Source organism: Artemia sp. Qi Xiang Cuo, chromosome 1 (genome assembly GCF_049724085.1).
Source record: "Artemia sp. Qi Xiang Cuo chromosome 1, ASM4972408v1, whole genome shotgun sequence".
In the NCBI taxonomy this organism is placed as follows: domain Eukaryota; kingdom Metazoa; phylum Arthropoda; class Branchiopoda; order Anostraca; family Artemiidae; genus Artemia; species Artemia sp. Qi Xiang Cuo.
Window position 1 is genome coordinate 23,036,976 of NC_142794.1, and position 22,929 is coordinate 23,059,904.

Here is a 22,929-nt window from a genome sequence, read left to right on the forward strand (position 1 = left end):
AACGAAAAAATAAGTTTAATTCCAGTCAGTTAAAATGAAAAACCGTGCGACGGAGACGTCCGCTCAGCCGTTATTAGTGCATAAATAGAAGAAAAAAAACTGCAAAAAACAACCATTAAAATAAACAAAAACAAACCGTAAAAAATGACTTAAATAAAAGAGACTTATTTATTGCCACTTAGCAACCACTGAAATGATTTATTCATTTTAGAGGTTGATTTTTACGGTTTTTTTTATTATTTTTCTATTTCTTAACTGAACTGTATTTTTTTTTTGCCGAAATCTTTGCACTGTCTTTTTTTTCCATTTTCACTGGCTGGAACTATCCTCGTTTGTACTTCTTTGCACATATCTTTTTCTCATCCTGCCATACTTAGCCATTGTTATCTCTGAAATTATTTAATAGACCCTTCCCATCGAAAGAGTTTCATGGCTATTAATCAAATCATTAAGCTATGCGAAACATAATTCCACAGAAGGACATCTTAGTTTATGTTTTGGAAAACTAGTATATGGCGATATCGTTGGGTTAATAGACTTGAAAACAAGAAAAACGAGAAATTATTCTGGAATCGAAGAAAAACTTACCTGATTGTAAGACAAGATATTATCGACATTCTCAGATACATGTAAAATTTTGCCAATACTTGAAGACAAAACTACTTGGATCATATCCATTGCCTAGAAAAAAAGGGCATAACTTAAAATATTTAATGATTAAAAAGTATGAGATGTCTTCAAGGCCGTATTCAGGATTTGGTTGGAAGGGAAGGAGTGTTTTTTCGAGAAAGAAAAAAAAAAATCGAAAACGTGTCTATGCATTTTTATTACGTTTTACGAGTCGGATAAACATTTGAGGGGAGGGGCCGAGTCAGACAAACCCCCCTGGATACAGCCTTCCATGTATTTTCTGTATACAATGTCATATTACAAAACTGAGTAATGTAAACTGAAGCTAGAGGGTCCCAATCTTGAGTGCCCTACTACTCATAGTTTTACAAACGTCATGCCTTTCATTTCAGAGGCAACACTCTATAGCATTCAATAGGTACTTTCGTATTATATGGGTCCCTCTAAAGAAGTCCATCAAGAGATGCTAGAGTCAAACGGGAAAGACACAATTAAAAAAACGTTTTTACAAGATGATTAAATAAAAAAAACAAGTTTTTTAAACTGAAAGTAAGGAGCGACATTAAAACTTAAAACTAACAGAAATTATTCCGTATATGAAAGGGACTGTCCCCTCCTCAACGCCTCACTATTTATTCCGTATATGAAAGGGGCTGTCCCCTCCTCAACGCCTCGCTCTTTACGCTAAAGTTTGACTCTGTCTCACAATTTTTTTTTTTAAACAATAAAAAACTTTAGCGTAAAGAGCGAGGCGTTTAGGAGGGGACAGCCCCTTTCATATACGGAATAAAGAGCGAGGCGTTGAGGAGGGGACAGCCCCTTTCATATACGGAATAATTTATGTTCGTTTTAAGTTTTAATGTCGCACCTTACTTTCAGTTTAAAAAACTTTTTTTTTTATTTAATTTCTGATCGTTTTTTAGTTAATGCAGCTTTTATTTGCATAAAAATTTTACTTTTCTTTTGCTAAATGAATGTCTTTACAAATTAACTTACGTAACTAACTTCTATATTCGTATATTTTTCTTCTGGCAAAAATTCAAAGTTGCAGATTTTTGCAGATATGAGCTTGAAACCTATGTAATAGGGTTTTCTGATACGCTGAATCTGACGTTGTGATTTTCATTAAAATTCTTTCACATGTAGGGGATGTTTCCCCCCTCTTTAAAAAAATCGAGTAAATTTCCTCAGGCTTGTTGCCTTTGATGAGTAATACTAAACTTTATAAAATTTATATATTTAGAATCAGCATTATAAACACATTCTTTTGATACATTTATTGAAATCAAAAGTACGTTTTTAAAAGTTTCGATTACTATTGAGCCGTATCGCTTGTTTTTTTATTGTTTTTTTATTACGTATATGTTATTACGTATATGAGGGGGTTCTGCCCCTAGTCAATACCACGCTCTTTACGTTAAAAGTTAAAAAAAAATTTGATTCACAAACCCCTGAATCACAAAGGCCGTTTAATTAGAATAGATAGCTCTTTTGAAAGCACTAAAAAAAACTGTAGCGTAAAGAGTGAGTTATTGACTTGGGGGAGAACCCCCTCACATACGTTATAATTTCTGTTCATTTTAAGTTCTAATATTCCTTCTTACATTTCAGTTGAAAAAACTTGTTTTTTTTTTATTTAATTTCTGATCGTTTTTTAAATAATGCTTGTAAATCCGGCACCCCCTTCATAGAAATGTCCCTTACCCCAAAGGAACATCCTGCACGTACATTTTCTCCAGAGTAACTCCCTCCTCTAGCCCCCCCCCCTCCCGAACCCATCCGGCCTGTAAAAGGGGGTATAATGACCCAGAACCAATAAAAAAGTCAGGCCAGACCGGCGCCCCCTTCATGGCGCGTTACCGTACCCCATGAAAAATTCCTTCATGAACAGATCCTCCAACATAACTCCCGACCCACCCTTCCCTCCACTAGCAGAAAAAAACCTCCTGAAAACTTCTGTATACTTCCGAATAACCAATACTATATGTTAACATTGGGTAAAGTTCATATCTTTTAGCCCTCCCTCTGGGTACTTCGGGGGATTAAGTCATCCTAAAAGACATATTTATCATATTTTCGACCAAGTTGAACAAAATGCCTATCTCAAAATTTTGAATGGGTATCTTTGGTAAAAAAATAAGCACCAGAGGGGGCCTATTTGTTCTCCATGTTTTTGGTCACTTAAAAAGGGCCCTAGAACTTATAATTTCAGTTCCAATGAGGCCTCTCACGACATTCTAGGATCGTATCGACCCACTGGGTCGATACCCCTGGAGAAAAAAAAACAAAAAAAAACAAACAAACAAATAACCACGCACCCGTGATCTTTCTTCTGGCAAAAAATGGAAAATTCCACATTTTTGTATATAGGAGCTTAGAACCTCTATAGTAGGTGTCTATGATGGTTAAAATATCCTGTTGTGGATTTCAGTTAGGTTCTTCTTTTTTTTGGGATTCTTTACGCCTTTTTTGTAAAATAAATCACTTTTTTCCAGGCACATAACGCGTGGTAATCAGTACTAAACTTGATGACACTAAAATATTTGAAATCAGAATTAAAATCTGATTCTTTTGATGTATCTATTGGTATCAAACTCCCGTTTTTTAGAGTTTCGGTTACCATTGAGCCGGGTCGCTCCTTACTTACAGTTCGTTACCACGAACTGTTTGATTCAATACACCGCAATTGAGAAATACATTGTATAGCGTGGTTTTCAGATATTTAAAGTGTTGTTCTTTGGTGTTTTTTGAGGGCAAAAGGTACCTAGGTTAGGCTAGGCTACGTATTTAATATATGCTAAACTTTGTCCCCCACTCCCCCTAATGTGTAAATATATAGCCCAAATTAGTTTCTAAACTATAATATAGTCATCCTACTTTATTTTATTTCATTAGCATTAACCAAACTTGACTTTTTAGAGAGGCCCATATAATTCGAACATACCATTAAATACTATAGCCGCTGCCAATAGTATTAAATAAAAAAAGTTTTTCAACTGAAAGTAAGGTACGACATTAAAACATAAGACGAACAGGAATTATTCCGTATGCGAAAGGGGCTACCGTACCCGTTCTTCAACCCTCGCTCTTTTAAGCTGACGTTTGAAATTTCTATCACAGTTCCTAAATCCAATCAAAATTTTGAGATATCCATTTTGTTCAATGTAATCAAAAGTTCTGGAAATTAGGTCTTTTAGGATGATAACCCCCTCAAAGCCCTCAGTGCAAGGGTTGTAAGTTATGCCCTGGGGGCATATAAGTTTTATGTACAAAATTGTTGTAAAAATTTGAAAAAGGGCTCATTTGGTTGGAAATTGAAATGGCCCTTTTTAATAGTCAAAAGTGATTTGAGGGCAACCAACCCCCCTCTCACGCTCACGTTTTCCCCAAACATATCCAATCAAAATTTTGAGGTAGTCATTTTGTTCATCGGAGTTGATTTCCTGATAGAAATTATGTTTTTTAGGAGGACACTCCCCCACAGCCTTCAGGGCAAGGGTTGTAAGTTTTGCCGTGGTGACATATAAAGTTTTTTTTGAAAGCGGTGTTGTTGAAACTTCAAAAAAGGCTCATTCGATTGGAAATTCAAAGGGCTAGTGCCCTTTTTAATAGTCGAAAGTGATTAGAAGGAAACTAGCATCCCCATGCCCATCATTCCCCCAAACATATCCAATCAAAATTTTGAGATAGCCATTTTGTTCAGCGTGGTTGATTTCCAGGTAGAAAATATGTTTTTAAGCAGGAAACTCCCCCACAACCCTCGGGGCAAGGGATTTAAGTTATACCCCGAGGGCATATAAGAATGATTTTGTCACAACGTATCATTTATTATTTTTGTCCTTTAGAGAAGGGCACTTCCTATCGAAGAAGTCGTCATAGAAAATTCGAAAAGGAATCATTCAATTGGAAATTGGAGTGGCTTGTGCCCTTTTTAATAGTCGAAAGTGATTGTAAGGCAACTAACAAAATTTTGAGATAGCCATTTTGTTCAGCGTAGTCGATTTCAGGATGGAAATTATGTTTTTGAGGAGGTCAGTCCCCCATAGCCTTCAGGGCAAGGGTTGTATGTTATGCCCTGGGGGCATATAAGGTTTTTATAGAAGGCGTTGTCATAGAAATTTCAAAAAAGACTCATTCAATAGGAAATTCAAAGGGCTAGTGCCCTGTTTAATAATCGAAAGTGGTTGCAGGGCAACTAGCCCCTCCCCTCCACGTCCATCATTCCCCAAACACATCCAACCAAAATTTTGAGATAGCCATTTTGTTCAGCGTAGTTCATTTCCTCATAGAAAATATGTTTTTAAGCAGCAAACTTCCCCACAATCTTCGGGGAAAGGGTTTTAAGTTATAACCTGAGGGCATGTAAGAAGGATTTTGTCCCAATGTATAATTTAGTATTTTTGTTTTCCATTAGAGCAGGGCACTTCTTATCTAAGAAGTTATCGTAGAACCTTCGAAAAGGGTTCAATCAATTGGAAATTGGAGTGGCTTGTGCCCTTTTTAATTGTTGAAAGTGATGGGAAGGCAACTAACGCCCCTTCCACGACCACCATTTCCCGCAACACATCCAATCAAAATTCTGGGATAGCCTTTTTGTTCAGCGTAGTTGATTTCCAAACAGAAATTATGTTTTTGAGGAGGACACTCCCAAACAACCCTCAGGGCAAGGGTTGTAAGTTATGCCCTGGGGGTATATAAGGTTTTATAGAAAGCGTTGTTGTTGAGACTTCAGAAAACGCTCGTTCGATTGGAAATTCAAAGAGCTAGTGCCTTTTTTAATAGTCGAAGGTGATTGGAGAGCAACTAACCCCACTCTCGCGCCCATCTTTTCCCCAAACACATCCAATCAAAATTTAGAGATAGCCATTTTATTCAATGTAGTTTTAACATCTGTAAATTAGGTTTTTGAGGATAACAACCCCCTCACAGCCCACAGGGTAAGGTTTGTAAGTTATGCCCTGAGGGAATATAAGGTTTTTATAGAAAGTGTTGTCGTTCAAACTTCCAAAAGGGCTCATTCGATTAGAAATTGTAATGACTAGTGCTCTTTTTAATATTTGAAAGTAATTGGAAAGCAACTAACACCCCCTTCCACGCCCACTATTTCCCCAAAATTTTGAGATAGCTATTTTGTTCCACGCAGTTTAAAGTTCAGGAAATTATACCTTTGAGCAGGACAGTCCCACCACAGTCTTCAGGGCAAAGGGTATAAGTTATGCCCTGGGGGCATATTAGTTTTTATTGAAATCTTTGTCGTAGAAACTTGAAAAAGGGATCGTTCAATTGGAAATTCAAAGGTCTAATGCCCTTTTTAATAGTCGAAAGTGATTTGAGGGCATCTTACCCCCTCTCCCGCCCACCTTTTCCCCAAACACATCCAATCAAAAGTTTCAGATAGCCATTTCATTTAGCGTTGTTGATTTCCAGATAGAAACTATGTTTTTGAGGAGGACACTCCCCCACAGCCCTCAAAGCAAGGGTTTTGAGTTAGGCCCTGGGGGCATATAAGGTTCTTATAGAACGCGTCGTCGTAGAGACTTCAAGAAAGGCCCATTCCATTGGCAATTGAATTAGCTAGTATCCTTTTTGATTATCGACCATGTCGAGTGAACACCTGACCCTCCTTCCACGTCCATCATTTCCCCAAAATCATCGAAACAAAATTTTGATGGATCTATTTAGTTTAATGCTTTTAAATGTTCGTAAAGTTAAACCTTTGACTGAAACACTCCCCCAACAGTATTCAGGGCAAGAGTTTTATGCTAAACCCTGGGGGCATATAAGGTTTTTGTTGAAATCTTTGTCGCAGAAACTTGAAAAAGAGCTCATTCAATTGGAGATTCAAAGGGCTAGGGCCCTTTTTAATAGTCGAAAGTGATTTGAGTAGACTAAGAAGTACCATTTTGCATAGGCCCCCGTACCGGACCGGTTTCTGGTAGGTATAGTATTCTACCGGTCCTATTCTACAGGGCATTACACCTTTTCAAAGAGATTAACGCAATACCGGTCCTATAGGTAATACTTCTACGACGTTGATTAAGGACAAGTTTTTCTGACACAATTTACTGGATTATAGGCATGCAAATAGCATGTAGTTTCAAAACGTGTTTAATCACGTTTCTTGAATGAATTATCTGTACGGTATATTCAAGAGGTGAAATCAATAAAGAGCTTGGAATAGATTTTTATGGATGGTATGGAAAAATGGCATATGTTAAATATTCGGGTAAACATACGACTATAAATAAGGCTATTGTGTCTTTCTGAACTTTCTGTGCGAGGCAGGGGTAACTATTTAGTTTAAAAATTTCTAGGAGTAATTGAGTTTTGTGGCTGGTGTGGAAAAAATGGTACTTGTTAAATATTCGGGTAAACATACGACTAAGAAACACTTCACTATAAATAAGGCTATCGTGTTTTTCCGAACTTTCTAGGGCGGGGGTAACTATTTAGTTTAAATAATTCTAGGAGGAATTGAGTTTTATGGATGGTATGGAAAAATGGTACTTGTTAAATATTCGGGTAAACATACGACTAAGAAACGCTTCACTATAAATAAGGCTATCGTGTTTTACCAAACTTTCTAGGGCGGGGGTAACTATTTAGTTTAAATAATTCTAGGAGGAATTGAGTTTTATTGATGGTATGGAAAATAATTCTAGGAGTAATTGAGTTTTGTGTCTGGTCTTGAAAAAATAGTACTTGTTAAATATTTGGGTAAACATACGACTAAGAAACGCTTCACTATAAACAAGGCTATCGTATTTTTCGAATCTTTCTAAGATGGGGATAAGTATTAGGTTTAAATTATTTTAAGAGGAATTGATTTTTATGGAGGGTAAGGAACAATGGTACTTGTTAAATAATCAAGTAAACATACGACTAAGAAACGCTTCACTATAAATAAGGCTATCTTGTTTTTTCAAACTTTCTAGGGCGGGGGTAACTATTTATTTTAAATAATTCTTGGCGGACTTGGGTTTTTTGGTGGGTATGGAAAAATGGTGCTTATTAAATATTCTGGTAAACATACGACGAAAAAACGCTTCACTATAACTAAGGCTATCGTGTTTTGCCAATTTTTCTAGGCGGGTGTAACTATTTAGTTTAAATAATTCTAGGATGAATTGAGTTTTATGGATGCCATAGAAAAATGCTTCTTGTTAAATATTCTGGTAAACATACGACTAAGAAACGCTTCACTATAAATATGGCTATCGTGTTTTCCCGAACTTTATAGGGCGGGGGCTAAGTATTTAGTTTAAATAATTCTAGGAGGAATTGAGTTTTATGGATGGTATGGAAAAATAGTACTTGTTAAATATTCGGGTAAACATACGACTAAGAAACGCTTCACTATAGATAAGGCTATCGTGTTTTTCCGAACTTTAGAGGGCGGGGGTAAGTATTTAGTTTAAATAATTCTAGGAGGAATTTATTTTTGTGAGTGGTATGGAAAAATGGTACGTGTTAAATATTCGAGTAAACATTCGACTATAAATAAGGCTATTGCGTCTTTCTGAACTTTCTGTTGGAGGCGGGGGTAAGTATTTAGTTTAAATAATTCTAGGAGGAATTGATTTTTGTGGCTGGTGTGGAAAATTGGTACTTGTTAAATATTCGGGTAAACATACGACTAAGAAACGCTTCACTATAAATAAGGTTATTGTGTTTTCTGAACTTTCTAGGGCGGGGGTAACTATTTAGTTTAAATAATTCTAGGAGGAATTGAGTTTTATGGATGGTATGGAAAAATGGTACTTGTTAAATATTCGGGAAAACATACGACTAAGAAACGCTTCACTATAAATAAGGCAATCGTGTTTTTCCGAACTTTCTATGGCGGGGGTAACTATTTAGTTTAAATAATTCTAGGAGGAATTGAGTTTTATGGATGGTATAGAAAAATGGTACTTTTTAAATATTTGGGTAAACATACGACTAAAAAATGCTTCACTATAAATAAGGCTATCGTGTTTTTCCGAACTTTCTAGGGTGGGGGTATGGTACTTGTTAAATATTCGGGTAAACATACGACTAAGAAACGCTTCACTAGAAATAAGGCTATTGTGTTTTTCTGAAGTTTCTAGGGCGGGGTTAACTATTTATTTTAAATAATTCTAGGAGGAATTGATTTTTGTGGCTGATGTAGAAAATTCCTACGTGAAAAATAACCGGGTAAACGCACAAGTAGAAAAATGCTTCACTATAAATAACATAATAGTGTCTTACAAAACTTGATAGGGCAGTGGTAAGTAGGTAGTTTGAATAATTCTAGGAGGAATTGAGTTTTATGGATGGTGTTGAAAAATGGTACTTTTTAAATATTTGGGTAAACATACGACTAAAAAATGCTTCACTATAAATAAGGCTATCGTGTTTTCCGAACTTTCTAGGGTGGGGTATGGTACTTGTTAAGTATTCGGGTAAACATACGACTAAGAAACACTTCACTCTAAATAAGCCTATAGTGTTTTTCTGAACTTTCTAGGGCGGGGGTAAGTATTTAGTTTAAATAATTCTAGGAGGAATGGATTTTTATGGATGGTATGGAAAAATGGTAATTGTTAAATATTCGGGTAAACATACGACTAAGAAAAGCTTCAATATAAATAAGGATATCGTGTTTTTCCTAACTTTCTAGGGCGGTGGTAATTATTTATTTTAAATAATTCTAGGGGGAACTGATTTTTGTGGGTGGTACGGAAAAATGGTACGTATGAGGCGAGGGTAAATATTTAGTTTAAATAATTCTAGGAGGAATTGAGTTTTGTGGCTGGTGTGGAAAAATGGTAAGTGTTGAATATTTGAGTAAACATACGACTAAGAAACGCTTTACTATAAATAAGGCTATTGTGTTTTTATTGATGTGCCTACTTAGGTAATAATGGAACATTTAATATTTTTTCTAATGTATGTGTTTTTCTTAAGAAATTCCCACTGGAGGTTTTATGACTCCTCCCCGCAATGAATTCAGATGGTTTTAGGACTCATCTCACTAGTCATAACTCCATTCAACCTTGAGCGAAGGTATAAAAGTTTGATGAAGTATTTCTCTACTTAACAAGTACATTAATAGCCTCCGAGATGATAGGACTGTATGACACCAAATTTATCGGATTAAAAAATCCTCTTGTGGTGATATATTGGAATGTGCTTTTTTATTATTGTCTATGGATCTCGAAGAAATTGACTGTTATCATTGGATAGTGAACTATAATCTGTTTGAGTATGATAAAAGCTTGTGGAGTACTAAATTACGTTATATAAACAGACTGGGATTCTATTATAGAGTGATTACACCACTTAATAATGCTGGTCAGGAACTGAGATATGTTCAGGAGGAAGTCAGTGAAATTTGCAGCTTTTTCGGGGTTGAAGCACTCTACGTAAAGGGCAATGTACCTACAGATAAAGTTTTAATTCAAAAGTGTGATCTTAGGATTCCACTTTTCAATCTAGAAGAGTTTAAGTGTCCTAAATTTGAAGGGGGTTATCACCATCCTGAAGACGAGGTTAGGTTCTTCGCACAGTGGATACCTAAGAACATACCTGATCGTGATAAATCCATAAGACATGGTTAAAAAAAACTATTCTATATCATGGGATCATCGTTTCTGGATGTTTAAGTGTGAACTCTAAGTACTATTTTTATGTAAATATGTGGTGTTAAGTATTTTTTTTTAAGTAAGTAACAATAGCTTTCTTGAATTCACTTCCTGGACACAATACAGATATTTAATTCAAGAGAACATAATAAAATCACAAGTAAGTAATAAAGTCTTTATTGTTTTCACCTATTGGATACACAATACTGAAATTTCATTCAAGAAATTATGAAGGAATTGTAAATAGGTAACACACTCATTCTTGAAGTCACCTCCAGTATACACAATGCAGAAATTTCATTTAAGAAATTATCAAAAATTGTAAGTAAGTAGCAAATTCTTTCTTGAATTCGCCTCCTGGATAAATAAAAAAAAAGACATTTCATTCATAAAATTATGACGAAATTCTAAGTAAGCAACAAACTCTTTCTTTAAGTTACCTCATGGATACACAAGGCAGAAATTTCATTTAAGAAATTATCAAAAATTGTAAGTAAGTAGCAACTTCTTTCAAAAATATGTTAATACGTTTAAGCAATAAATATCTTTAAGCTTAACCCATGTAAGTAACAATAGCTTTCTTGAATTCGCTTCCTGCACACAATACAGATATTTAATTCAAGAAATCATAATAAAATCACAAATAAGTAATAAAGCCTTTATTTTATTAAATTTTATTATTATTATTTATTATTTTATTAAGTTTATTTTATTAACTATCACCCGTGGCTGAAAGGACTTGATATTGGTGAATCGGTTATATCACGAAGAAAAGTTGTGAAATATTTAGGTGTTCTGATTGATCAAACAGTGTGTTTTTCAGAACACGTTCAGTGCATATCGTTGAAGATAGCAAGAATAGTAGGATTGTTAAGAAAACTGAAATAACGAGTTTCCTCAAAAAGTGTTACGGCTGCTTTATTTTTCACTAATCCATCCATATTTATTGTATTGTTGTTCGATATGGTCTAATACATTTTCGACCCATCTAAAGCAGTTGCGTTCAGTACAAAACCAAGGGATAAGAGTGATATATGCGGTTGAGAGCCGAATTTCTGTAAGATCCATCTGTTCTCGCGTCCAAATACTGCCGTTCTCTGGATTATGTAAGTGTTATAAGATTTTGTTTATGTTTGATATTATTAATCATTTGGTTCAGCTTTGCTTTCAAAATATGTTTTCTACTGCTGCAGATCTTCACACTTACAGAACTAGACAGGTAAGCCAGTATAGGAGACCACTGAAGATGTTAACAAGGTTGGCATTTTCCTATCACCACGCTCTTCAAGCGCTGTGGAATGGGTTGCCTTCTTTGTTGAAAAATGAGTTAGATAGGACTGATTTCCGTTGCCAGTTGAGACGTCATTGCCTGTATAAGTATGAGTTTGATTTTTTTTTTTTTTTTTCTCGAGTAGAATTATAATACTGTGTTGGAATGTTGGTAGATGGAAGGTGTGGTAACCCGTTTCCCGATGCATATATGTAATGTAGAGTATTCTAGGAGTAGCCATACAAGCCCAGAATACTGGGCTTCGTGCTTTTTTTGTATATATTAGCTATGTAATAAAGATCTCGATTATTGAAAAAATAATGATAATTTAATGAAACGATTTAACTTACCGACAACATTTCTTCCACTTTAAGCATTTCACTCGACAAGTTTAGGTCAAAATATTTCATTGAAAAAGAGGAATCCACATCTAGAATAAATGTAACAAGAAGTCATTTTATCATAAAAAATCGAAAAAATAAGCATTAATTTATGAATAAATAGATGACAAAAAAATATATTAAAGGAGAGTATAGTAAAAGAAAAATGGTTTATTTGAAGAACATTATCCCATAAATTAACTAAAAAAGGGTTCAAATTATCCTATAAAATATTCCTAATAATTGCTTGATGTTAAGAATGCCTAGGAAACCGAAAAACACAAAAGCTTCATAAACTGAAAGCTACTAACTCTGAGTATTGCTTGTTAAACACAAAAATTAAAAACAACAATGTGGAGCACAAACTATAACAAAACAAAAGAAGAAAACGGAAAACAACACAAAAGAACGGAAATGCTATAAAAAAAACACAATTAATCAACTTCGGGAAGGAAAAAACACAAAATAAGATTAGAGTCAGAAATATATTTATCAAACAGTTCGTGGTAACGAACTGTAATTAAGCAGCGACCCGGCTCAATAGTAACCGAAACTCTTAAAAACGGAATTTCGATACATAAAAAGGATCGGATGATTACAAAATATATGTTTCACCAAGTTTTGTCTTACCCATCTAAAGTTACGAGCCTGAAAAAATTAGCCTTATTTTCGAAAAAAGGAGGAAACACTCCCTAAAAGTGATAGAATCTTAAGGAAAATCAAACCATCAGATTCAGCGTAACAGAAAACTCTATAGTGGATGTTTCAAGCTCCCATCTGCCAAAATGTGGAATTTTGCATTTTTCCCAGAAGAAAGATCACGGATGCGTGTTTTTTTCCCAGGGGTGATCGTATCGACCCAGTATTCCTAAAATATCGTGAGAGAGCACATTTGAAGAGAAATTAAAAGTTCTAGTGTCCTTTTTAATTGACCAAAAAATGGATTGCAACTTGGCCCCCTCCCACGCACATTTTTTCCTGAAGTCACCCAATTAAAATTTTGAGATAGCAATTTTGTTCAGCATAGTCAAAAATCCAATAAATATGTCTTTGAGGATAACTTAATCCCCCATAGTTCCCGGGGGAAGGACTGCAAGTTATGAACTTTGCCCAATGTTTACATATAGTATTGGTTATTGGGAAGTATACAGACGTTTTAAGGAGGAATTTTTTCTGGTGGTGGGGGGGGGGGTCAGATGAGGGGGTCATGTGGTTGGATCTTTTAATGGATGATATTTCATTTGGGGGAAGGGAAATTTCTATGAAGGGGGCACCGAATTTCCCAGCATTATTTAAAAATCGATCAGAAATTAAATAAAAAAATGTTGTTTTTTTTCAACTGAAAGTAAGGAGCAACATTAAACCTTAAAACGAACATAAATTATTACGTACATGAGGGGGTTTGTCCCCTAGTCAATACCTCACTCTTTACGCTAAAGGTTTTTTTTTTAGTACTTTCAAAAGAGCTATTTATTCTAATCAAACGGCGTTTGTGATTCAGGGGTTTGTGATTCGAACAAATTTCAAACCTTAGCGTAAAAAGCAAGATATTGAATAGAGGGAGAGCCCCCTCATATACGTAATAACATACACGTAATAAAAAAAAAGCAATAAAAAAACAAGCGATACGACTCACTAGTAATCGAAACTTTAAAAAACGGAATTTTGGTTTTGATAAATCAAACAGTTCGTGGTAACGAACTGTAAGTAACGAGCGACCCGGCTCAATGATAACCGAAATTCTGAAAAACGGAATTTTGATACCAATGAATACACCAAAAGAATCAGATTTCAATTCTGATATCAAATATATAAGTTTTATCAAATTTAATTTTACCTATCAAAAGTTTAGCGCCTGAGAAAATTTGGCTGATTTTCGAAAAAAGGGGGAAAGACCCCCTAAAAGTTATAGAACCTGAACGAAAATACACACCATCATATTCCGCGTATCAGAGAACCCTACTGTAGAGGTTTCAAACTCCTATCTACAAAAATGTGGAATTTTTCATTTTTAGCCAGAAGAAATATCACGGATGCGTGTTTATTTTATTTTTTTTCCAGGTGTGATTGTATCGACTCAGTGGTCCTAGAAGATCGTGGGAGGGCTCATTGGAACGTAAATTAAAAGTTCTAGTGCCCTTTTTAAGTGACCAAAAAAAAAATGGAGGGCAACTAGGCCCCCTCCCACACTCATTTTTTTCCCAAAGTCACCTGATCAAAATTTTGAGAAAACCATTTTGTTCAGCATGTTGGAAAATATTATAAGTGTGTCTTTTAGGGTGACTTAATCCCCCGAGGTTCCCGGGAGGAGGGCTAAAATTTATGAACTTCATCCAATGTTAACATATAGTATTGGTTATTGGGAAGTATACAGTACAGACGTTTTCAGGGGAGATTTTTCCTGGTAGTGGGGGAGGGGGTTGGGCAGGGACGTACACAGGGGGGGAGGCTCCAGGGCCCCCCCCCCCCCCCCCGGAAATCTCACGTTTTTTTTTATTTTCCCATAATTTTTTGATTTTTCTCACAGAATAATGGGTTTGAGGGATTTGAAACAAATTGCCCGAACTTTCGCTTAAAGAGCAAGGTGTTGACTAGGGGGAGAACCCCCTAATATACATATTAAAAATATATAAATATACAAGTTCGTTACGTAAATTAATTCGTAAGTTACGTATATTTATTACTAATATAAACATTCGTAAATAAAATTAAACAAGTTTCGAGAAAGCCATTTAACCAAATAAAAGTAAATTAAAGTGAAGATTTTGTTTTAATTATTCATGTACTGTGAGCCAATATAAAAACCTGAATTTATTCAAAAAAGTTCACAAATTAAATAAAAAAAACAAGTTTTTTTTAACAGAAAGCAAGGAGCGACATTATAACTTAAAACGAACAGAAATTATTCCGTATATGAAAGGGGTTGTCCCCTCCTCGAAGCCTTGCTCTTTACGCTGAAGTTTGACTCTCTCACAACTCTATTTTCTTAACCAATAAAAAACTTTAGCGTAAAGAGCGAGATGTTGAGGAGGGGACAGCCCCTTTTATATACGGAATAATTTCTGTTTGTTTTAAGTTTTAATGTCGCTCATTACTTTCAGTTAAAAAACTTGTTTTTTTTAATATATCAAAAGAATGGGCTTATAATGCTGATTCTGAATATATAAATTTTATTAAGTTTAGTATTACTCATCAAAGGCTAGGAGCCTAAGAAAATTTACCTGATTTTTGAAAAAAGGGGGTAAACACCCCTTAAAAGTGAAATAATCTAAATTAAAATCACACCATCAGATTCAGCGTATCAGAAAACCCTATTACATAGGTTTCAAGCTCATATCTGCAAAAATGTGCAAATTTGTATTTTTTTGCGAGAAAAATCACGGATCACGGATGCGTGTTTATTTAATTTTTTTTTTCAGGGGTAACCGTACCAACCCAGTGGTCCTTGAACATCAAGAGAGGGTTCATTCAAACGTACATTAAAAGTTACATTGCCCTTTTTGAGTAACCAAATATGCTGGAGGACAACTAGACCCCCTTCCATGCCTCTTCTTTCCCAATTTCGTCTGATCAAAATTTTTAGATGGCTGTTCTGTTCAGCATAGTTGAAAAACCCAACAAATATACCTTTGAAGGTAACGAATTCCCCCTATAGCCCTTATAGAAGGCTCTTAAAGCTATAAATTTTTCCAATTGTATACGTATAGTTTTTGTTATTGTTAACTATGCATACATTTTTTTTGGGGGGGGCAATTAGTCATATATGGTTAGCTCATTTCAAAACCTAAATTAATTCAAAAACGTTCAGAAATTAAAAAAAAAACAGAAAGTAAGGAGCGACATTAAACTTTAAAACGAACATAAATTATTCCGTATATGAAGGGGGTTGCCTCCTCCTCCACACCTCGCTCTTTACTCTAAAGCTTTTTAGTACTTTTAAAAAAAGCGTCTTATTGTTCTAATTAAACGACCCGTGTGTTTCAGTAGTCATTATTAAAGAATTGGGACAAAATTCAATTTTTAGCGTAAAGAGCGAATTATTAAATAGGGTGTGAACCCCCTAATATGCGTAATAAAAATATACGAATATAGAAATTCATTACGTAAGTTAGTTCATAAGTTACGTGTATTTATTACTAATAAAAACGTTCGTAAATAAAATTAAACAACTTTCGAGAAAGCCATTCAGCCAAAAAAAGTAAAATTAATATGCAAATTTCGTTTTAATTATTCATGTACGGTGTGCCGAAATCAAAACCTACATTAATTCAAAATCGTTCAAAAATTAAATAAAATAACATGTTTTTTTTAATTGAAAGTAAGGAGAGACATTAAAACTTAAAAAGAACAGAAATTATTCCGTATATGAAAGGGACTGTACCATTTTCAACACCTCGCTCTTTACGCTAACTTTTTTTTACTGTTTTAAAAAACAGAGTTATGAGAAAGATTCAAACATTAGCGCAAAGAGCGAGGTGTTGAGGATTGGAAACCTGCATTAATTCAAAAACGGTCAGAAATTAAATAAAAAAAAACAAGCTTTCTTAACTGAAAGTAAGGATCGACATTAAAACTTAAAACGAACAGAAATTATTCCGTATATGAAAGGGACTATCCCATCCACAACACCTCGCTCTTTACGCTAAACTGTTTTATTGTTTTGAAAGAATTGTTTTGAAAAGAATGTTTTATTGTTTTGTGAGAAAAAGTCAAACTTTAGTGTAAAGAGCGAAGCGTTGAGGATGGGACAGCCCCTTTCACATACGGAATAATTTCTGTTCGTTTTAAGTTTTAATGTCGCTCCTTACTTTCAGTAAAAAAAAACAAATTTTTTTTAAATTTAATAGTTCTCATACATCGATCATCCTTAAGACCAATTATTTGAGAAAGTATATTGGCGAGGATAAGCCTATCCACTAATTCACTTGTTCGATACCATCGTAGTAAATAAAGTAGAAAATTACACCACACCTAAATAAATAAATTCAAAAATTACGCAATATCAAAAATACACCATACGTAGGGCACCACAATGTATTTTCAGGAACAAATGGGTAGTGCCAGAAAGGAATAGAATAACTGGGGAACGAAACTGTGGTACAGACTACAAAGACCCCTTCGATTATACATTCTTTAGGCCCGTTTTTTAGCACTAAGATCTTACATCTAAGATCTTACATCTTTCTGTAAAGATTATCGTTTTTCACTCATCTTTGTTCTAAGATCTTACAGCTCACAGACGTTAGCAAAAAGTGTGAAGACCGTCACTGTTTTACCATATAGAACCATATAAGAGAACTTCGATGATCTACTCATCATTGTTCTCAGACCGCTGATCAGAGCAGAATGATGAAAGATGTTTGCACAAAAACGACCAAAGATGTAAGATTTTTGTTCAAAGATTTCACTTTTAAGCGATTTCTGACAAAAGGTGTAAGACCTTAGCACATTGATGAGTAAAAAAACAGGCCTTATATTGGGTGAAAGTTTCCCATACGCTACCCTTGGGTTCGATTTATCAGGATTGAATAAGTGAACGAAAGAGAGCAACTGAGCGAAATTTCCAGCCAATTAACTGAAGAGCAAGAAAGAGAAGCATTTTCCAAATCTAAAATTGCCACTAGATGGTAGATATTAAAACAAATAGGCTCACATTTAGAAGGATTAACTAAAAAACCAACGGAAGCAAGATGCAATATATGTATAAAAAAATTCAGTTAGGCTCCAATGGTTGCAGCCTAGGAGAACAACAAAGTCAGCATATGCAATGTGCAATGATAAACTGACTCCATCGTGTCTTTTTCCTTTACATTTAATCTCCGAAAAATTATTTTCATGATAATTTTTCAGAAAAAAAAACCGGGGTTCCAGTTTTTTTTTCTCCATTTTTGCTTCAAGAAGCTTCAACTTCCTTTACTTAATCAGAAAGTGCTGGATTTTGATTAAGGTACCAGTTCCCCTATATTGTAAATAAATTTAACCTGGCTGAAGTAATTCCTAAGAATTGTTTATTAATAAAAAAAATTGTTTTGAGGATTATTCCTTGTCAAGATATGGGTACTTACGAATCATAAATCACTTTTTAATCTTGCTTTTGCTTATACACGCCCTGGGATTGCCTCTACTCTTTTCCGTTCTTTCGTCTTCATTTTTTTCGTTTTGCAACTTTTTTTTTGTCTTTATTATTTTTGTCTAAAGATGTATTACCTTGAAGTGTTGATTTTATCTTTGTATTCAATGTAATTAAGCTAACACATTGAGGTCTGCTCTCTGTTAGCTAAAGTCGAAATTTTGTTATAGCTATCGTGTTCATAAGGATTTACCTTACCATAAAAGTGGTAGGCCGTTTGGGTTCCGGCCCAACAGTCAGGGATTGGTGTCTCTGCCCTTAGCTGAGCAAAGAAACCGGTTTGGCGTTGGCCTAGCAACAGATCCCCGTAAAAACAAAACCGCAACCGAAACGTCAAAATTAAGCCTCGGATCAGAACCTCTAAATCTGAAGACGACCCATGCAAGCCCCCGGACCAGATTTTGAATGCTAAAAAGCCGTTTAAGATCGGCCTTTGGAATGTTAGAACCATGTCGGCACTGTCAAACACGGAGAAAGTTCTTCACGAGTGCGAGAAGTGTAGACTTCGCATAGTCGCCATTTCGGAAGCAAGGTGGAAAGGCTGCGGCGAGAAGAAAATCAGTGGCGACCGTACGATGTTTAAAGTCTTATACAGCGGAAAAACTGAAATTCAATCTGCCGGAGTTGCAGCAATATTAGGTCCAAAAGCGACAAAGGCCCTCTTCTCATGGAAACTGATCAGTGAAAGGATACTGTATGCAAGATTTGTTTCTAACCATGCAAAATTGTCACTGATCGTGTGCTACGCACCGACAAATGATGCCGATGACACCTTTAAAGATCAGTTCTATGACAACCTCCAGTCTGTGATCGATTCAATCCCACTCCATGACGTCACATGTTTCGCAAAGGACCTTAACGTGAAGGTTCGACAAGACAGATCCTACTGCCCTGAAGTGATGGGCCACCTCAGACTTGGAACCATAAACGAAATGGAACTCGACTTGTCAGCTTTGCTATGGGGAACGATTTGATGATCGGCGGTATACTCTTTCGGAATAAAAATATCCACAAATACACTTGGATATCCCAGGATGGCACCGTCAAAAACCAAATCAACCATTTCCTGGTCCGCCGAAGATGGCGAACAAGTCTAATAATAGTAATAGTAACCCCACTGAAACTGAGGCTGAAGTCTAATAATTGGAAGCAGAAGACGGACATACTTCGAAGCTTTGATGTGGACAAACTAAGTGACAAAGGCGTCCGATATTCGTTTGGCATCAAACTGTCCAATAAATTGGAAGCCCTATATAACCTTCCAGAAGACGTTGAAGAAGCTTGGGAGACGATCCGCAAAAGCTACACGGATACGGCCAAAAAAACCGTCGGGTTTAGAAAACCGGCTAAGAAACAGTGGATATCTACGAAGACTTGGGATCTCATAGAAAATCTCAAGAAGCTGAAGTCGAACACCCTTAGGGAAAGTGATCACTCAGAGGCGACCAAGAGCTGGGCATATGAAGAACCTGATGTAAATTTGAAGAAAAGTGCCAGATCCAACAGACGGCACGGCAATACATGAGTGAAAAGGTCAGACAAGCCTAAAAAGCAGCAAGCCGTGTAGACACATGAACCGATAATCGCCTTACCAAAGAATTAGTAGGCAAGTCAAGTATCCGAAACTGCCACGTGAAAGATAAAACTGGAAGGCTGGTGGCAGATGCAGAAGAAAAAAAGGAACGATGGGCGAGTTATTTCGAAGCCCTACTTAATCGCCTAATGCCAGCGGCCCCGACGGATATACCAGACCAACCTTTCTTCAGTCTTCACATCAATGATGAAAAGCCGACAGCCGACGAAATACTCTCAGCAACTAAAAAACTTGAAAAAGAGAAGGCCCCTGGTAGAGACCACATTTCAGCTACAACGATCAAGTTCAGCCTGCTTCAAGCCCTGGTCATCCGGCTGTCCTTCTTCTCGCTCCTCTGGCAGACCGAAAAAATAGTTTGAACCTTAGTCAAACTATTCAAGAAAAGAGACGCGAAAGAATTCGGCAACTATAAAGGAATCAATCTTTTCTCGATCCTTGTGACGCTCTTCTCGACGATAATATTAGGAAGACTCCAAACAGCCCTTGATCCTCACTTACGTGAAGAACAGAATGGATTTCGGCCAAAACGATCTTGTGCCGACCTTATTTTTACTCTACGCACCATGCTGGAGGAATCTAACAAATGAAGACAGCGCTTGTATATACTCTCCGTGGACTCCGAAACGGCGTTTGATTCAGTAGATCGTCAAACCATGTGGAGAGTATTGCAGTGCCAAGAATTTAATCCATCCAATAGTTGCCATGGACGAAGAGACAAAATGCTTTGTTAAAACATCGGACAGCAACACACGCTACTTCAAGGTGATTACTGGCGTCAAGCAAGACTGTGTCCTGTCATCTTTCCTCTTCGTCCTAATTGTAGACTATATCTTTAGACAGATAAATTGGCTTGGAATTCAGATTTCAGGAAAACTTCTTCAGGATCTCGACTTCCCCGACGATGTTGGGCTCATAGAAACCGACAAGCAAAAGTTTCAGGAATTTATTAACAAACTCACAGAGAAAGCTGAACAATTGGAACTACACATCACCACCCCAAAGACAAAAGCTATGTCAATCAATTGTTCACCCATGGGAATCTAACTAGGAAGAAAAGACATCGAACAGGTAACAGACTTCAAGTACTTAGGGAGTACAGTCACTTCCAGTGGCAACTCCGAAAAAGAATTGCGTACCAGGATAGCCTTGGCCAACGCATCATTTCAGAAACTTCCACCAGTCTGGAACGTATACTCGCTGAAGCTGAAACTCAGGTTGTTCCAAAGCAATGTACTGTCTGTCCTGAGTTAAGCTATGGAATGCATTAAGCTAACTGCGGAGCAGGAGAAAGCCTTACCTTATTCGAGAATAACGGTCTTCGCCAATTCCTTAGAATCAGTTGGAGAGACCGTGTCAGCAACGACGAGATCCATACGCGCACAGGTCAGCTAGATATCACAACCGTTGTGCGACAACGTAGATAGCGATATCTTGGAAACATCCTCCTTATGCCACATCACAGACTTCCAAAAGTGCTCCTCCACTGGTAACCGGAAGGTACCCGTCGCCGAGGAAGACCAAACAACACGCTCCGTAGGACCTATGAACGTGACAGAAGAACTCTCAAGAAGAGTCTCACCCCAGAATGGGAAGACATATGCACAGTGGCTCACATGAGGGAAGATTGGAGGCTACTCACCAACACCCTGTGGGCCTTCGGAGGGACTGGAGGAACCAGGGTCTAAGGGTCTAACCATAAAACATTGAGACTGTCAGATACCAGAGGCACTGAACTAATTAAAATTGAATAGGCATTGAGCTAATACACAGTTAAATATTCTGGGAGACACAAAAGCTCCTTGATGAACTGCTTTGGAAGCAGAAATGGGATTGTAGGTTTAATTGAAGGTCTGAAATATGAAGAGTGTCTATAACCAAAAAGAGAAAGATAGAGAGAGTGACAGACATGTATTATACATGTCTCTCACTCTCTCTTTCTTTCTCTTTTTGGTCAATTTTACGTCAATCTAATAGATAGGTATATAATATACCCATATATTAGATTGACGTAAAATGAGGCATTCACAACTCTTTGTCCAAAGAAAGCTGCAAAATTATTGGAACTAAAGATGGGAATTTTTTGCAGAAATAAGGAAACAACAATCTGCAAATTTCTAAAAAATGTGAAATGAAAATAAAAATTGTTTTTCAGGATGACAAGAGTTCTAATAATTTGCAAGAGGGGAATAGTGAGACTCTGTATCTTACCTAAAAGTAAAGATGTCTTTAGGAGATACACCCTCACTTGTTATAGATAATAACTTAGATATATGTGAAGCTGAAGAAAGAAAACTCAAGCAAGCAGGATGTGCGGATAAACACCGAAAAGTATAAGCGAAGAGAAGAGATTTCTCCAGTTCAACAACATAATGCATGAAGGGTGAGCAGCTGTCTACGAAATATGAGTCATAGCTTAAAAGCTGCCGTGTTTTCCCAAGCAAAACACTTTTAAACAGAACAGCCGTCTTACAATAAATTCCCTCCTGTTTTAACACAGTCAAGGCTAAAGTAGATTCAATTCCTGTATATTTTTTTTTTTACAAGATTTGATGACATCTCAATGTAACCATTTCCGAATTTTTCATGTGAACATATGATCAATTGATAGTATACATGCATTCTCGTCAATGGGAGCCAGCCTAGTGCATCTTCCCCTTTATGGAACTTACTGCTTTAGAATGGATTTTCAAATATATTGCAAAACACATTTTCTTCAAGTGTCTACTGATTATCAAGGGTCATTTACACAATTGTATATCCTTGACACTGGTGAAGTATCCAGCGAATGATGTTGAATAACAAGTGCTGCTCCCAACTGTTCAAGTATGTAAGAAATAGAACAAGAATGTACTAGAAATGCAGAGTATCAGCGAATGATGTTGAATAACAAGTGCTGCTCCCAATTGTTCAAGTATGTAAGAAATAGAACAAGAATGTACAAGAAATGCAGAGTATCAGCGCATGATGTTGAATAACAAGTGCTGCTCCCAATTGTTCAAGTATGTAAGAAATAGAACAAGAATGTACTAGAAATGCAGAGTATCAGCGCATGATGTTGAATAACAAGTGCTGCTCCCAATTGTTCAAGTATGTAAGAAATAGAACAAGAATGTAGTAGAAATGCAGAGTGGAACCGTTCTGAGTCAACTACCGAATCTAGCTAAAAGACCTTAGAATGTGTGAAAGGTAAATGATTTGTTTCCCCAAATCCAGATAGTGAGTCTCTGCTATAAAGACTGACGTAAATGAAGGTTTTGGCATCAAACAAAGAGAATCAGTGTGTTTAAATTTGGAACAAATGATAAAACTCCCCCCCC

At 36.2% G+C, this 22,929-nt stretch overlaps 4 protein-coding genes across 4 annotated transcripts in view; 3 read left to right on the forward strand and 1 right to left on the reverse strand.

The window, feature by feature from the left end:
* The window catches only part of LOC148956122 (hypoxia-inducible factor 3-alpha-like), a 39,113-nt gene extending 21,906 nt beyond the window's left edge, over nt 1–17,207 (reverse strand). Inside the window, exons 1-3 of the mRNA XM_089089247.1 lie at nt 17,165–17,207; nt 11,859–11,938; nt 589–681 (exon numbers count right to left, since the gene is read on the reverse strand). Of these exons, the coding sequence (XP_088945373.1) occupies nt 589–681; nt 11,859–11,938; nt 17,165–17,207 (216 nt within the window). The remainder of the gene's footprint in view (nt 1–588; nt 682–11,858; nt 11,939–17,164) is intronic.
* A 1,260-nt stretch (nt 17,208–18,467) lies between these two features.
* On the forward strand, nt 18,468–18,992 carry LOC148956123 (protein CFDP2-like). The gene has a single exon (XM_089089253.1). It carries the CDS (start codon nt 18,468–18,470, stop codon nt 18,990–18,992), a length of 525 nt encoding a protein of 174 aa, XP_088945379.1.
* On the forward strand, nt 18,992–19,543 carry LOC148956124 (uncharacterized). Its single transcript, XM_089089269.1, has one exon. It carries the CDS (start codon nt 18,992–18,994, stop codon nt 19,541–19,543), a length of 552 nt encoding a protein of 183 aa, XP_088945395.1.
* A 771-nt stretch (nt 19,544–20,314) lies between these two features.
* On the forward strand, nt 20,315–20,656 carry LOC148956125 (uncharacterized). The gene has a single exon (XM_089089285.1). The coding sequence runs from the start codon at nt 20,315–20,317 to the stop codon at nt 20,654–20,656; it is 342 nt and encodes a 113-aa protein (XP_088945411.1).
* Nucleotides 20,657–22,929: the final 2,273 nt, after the last annotated feature.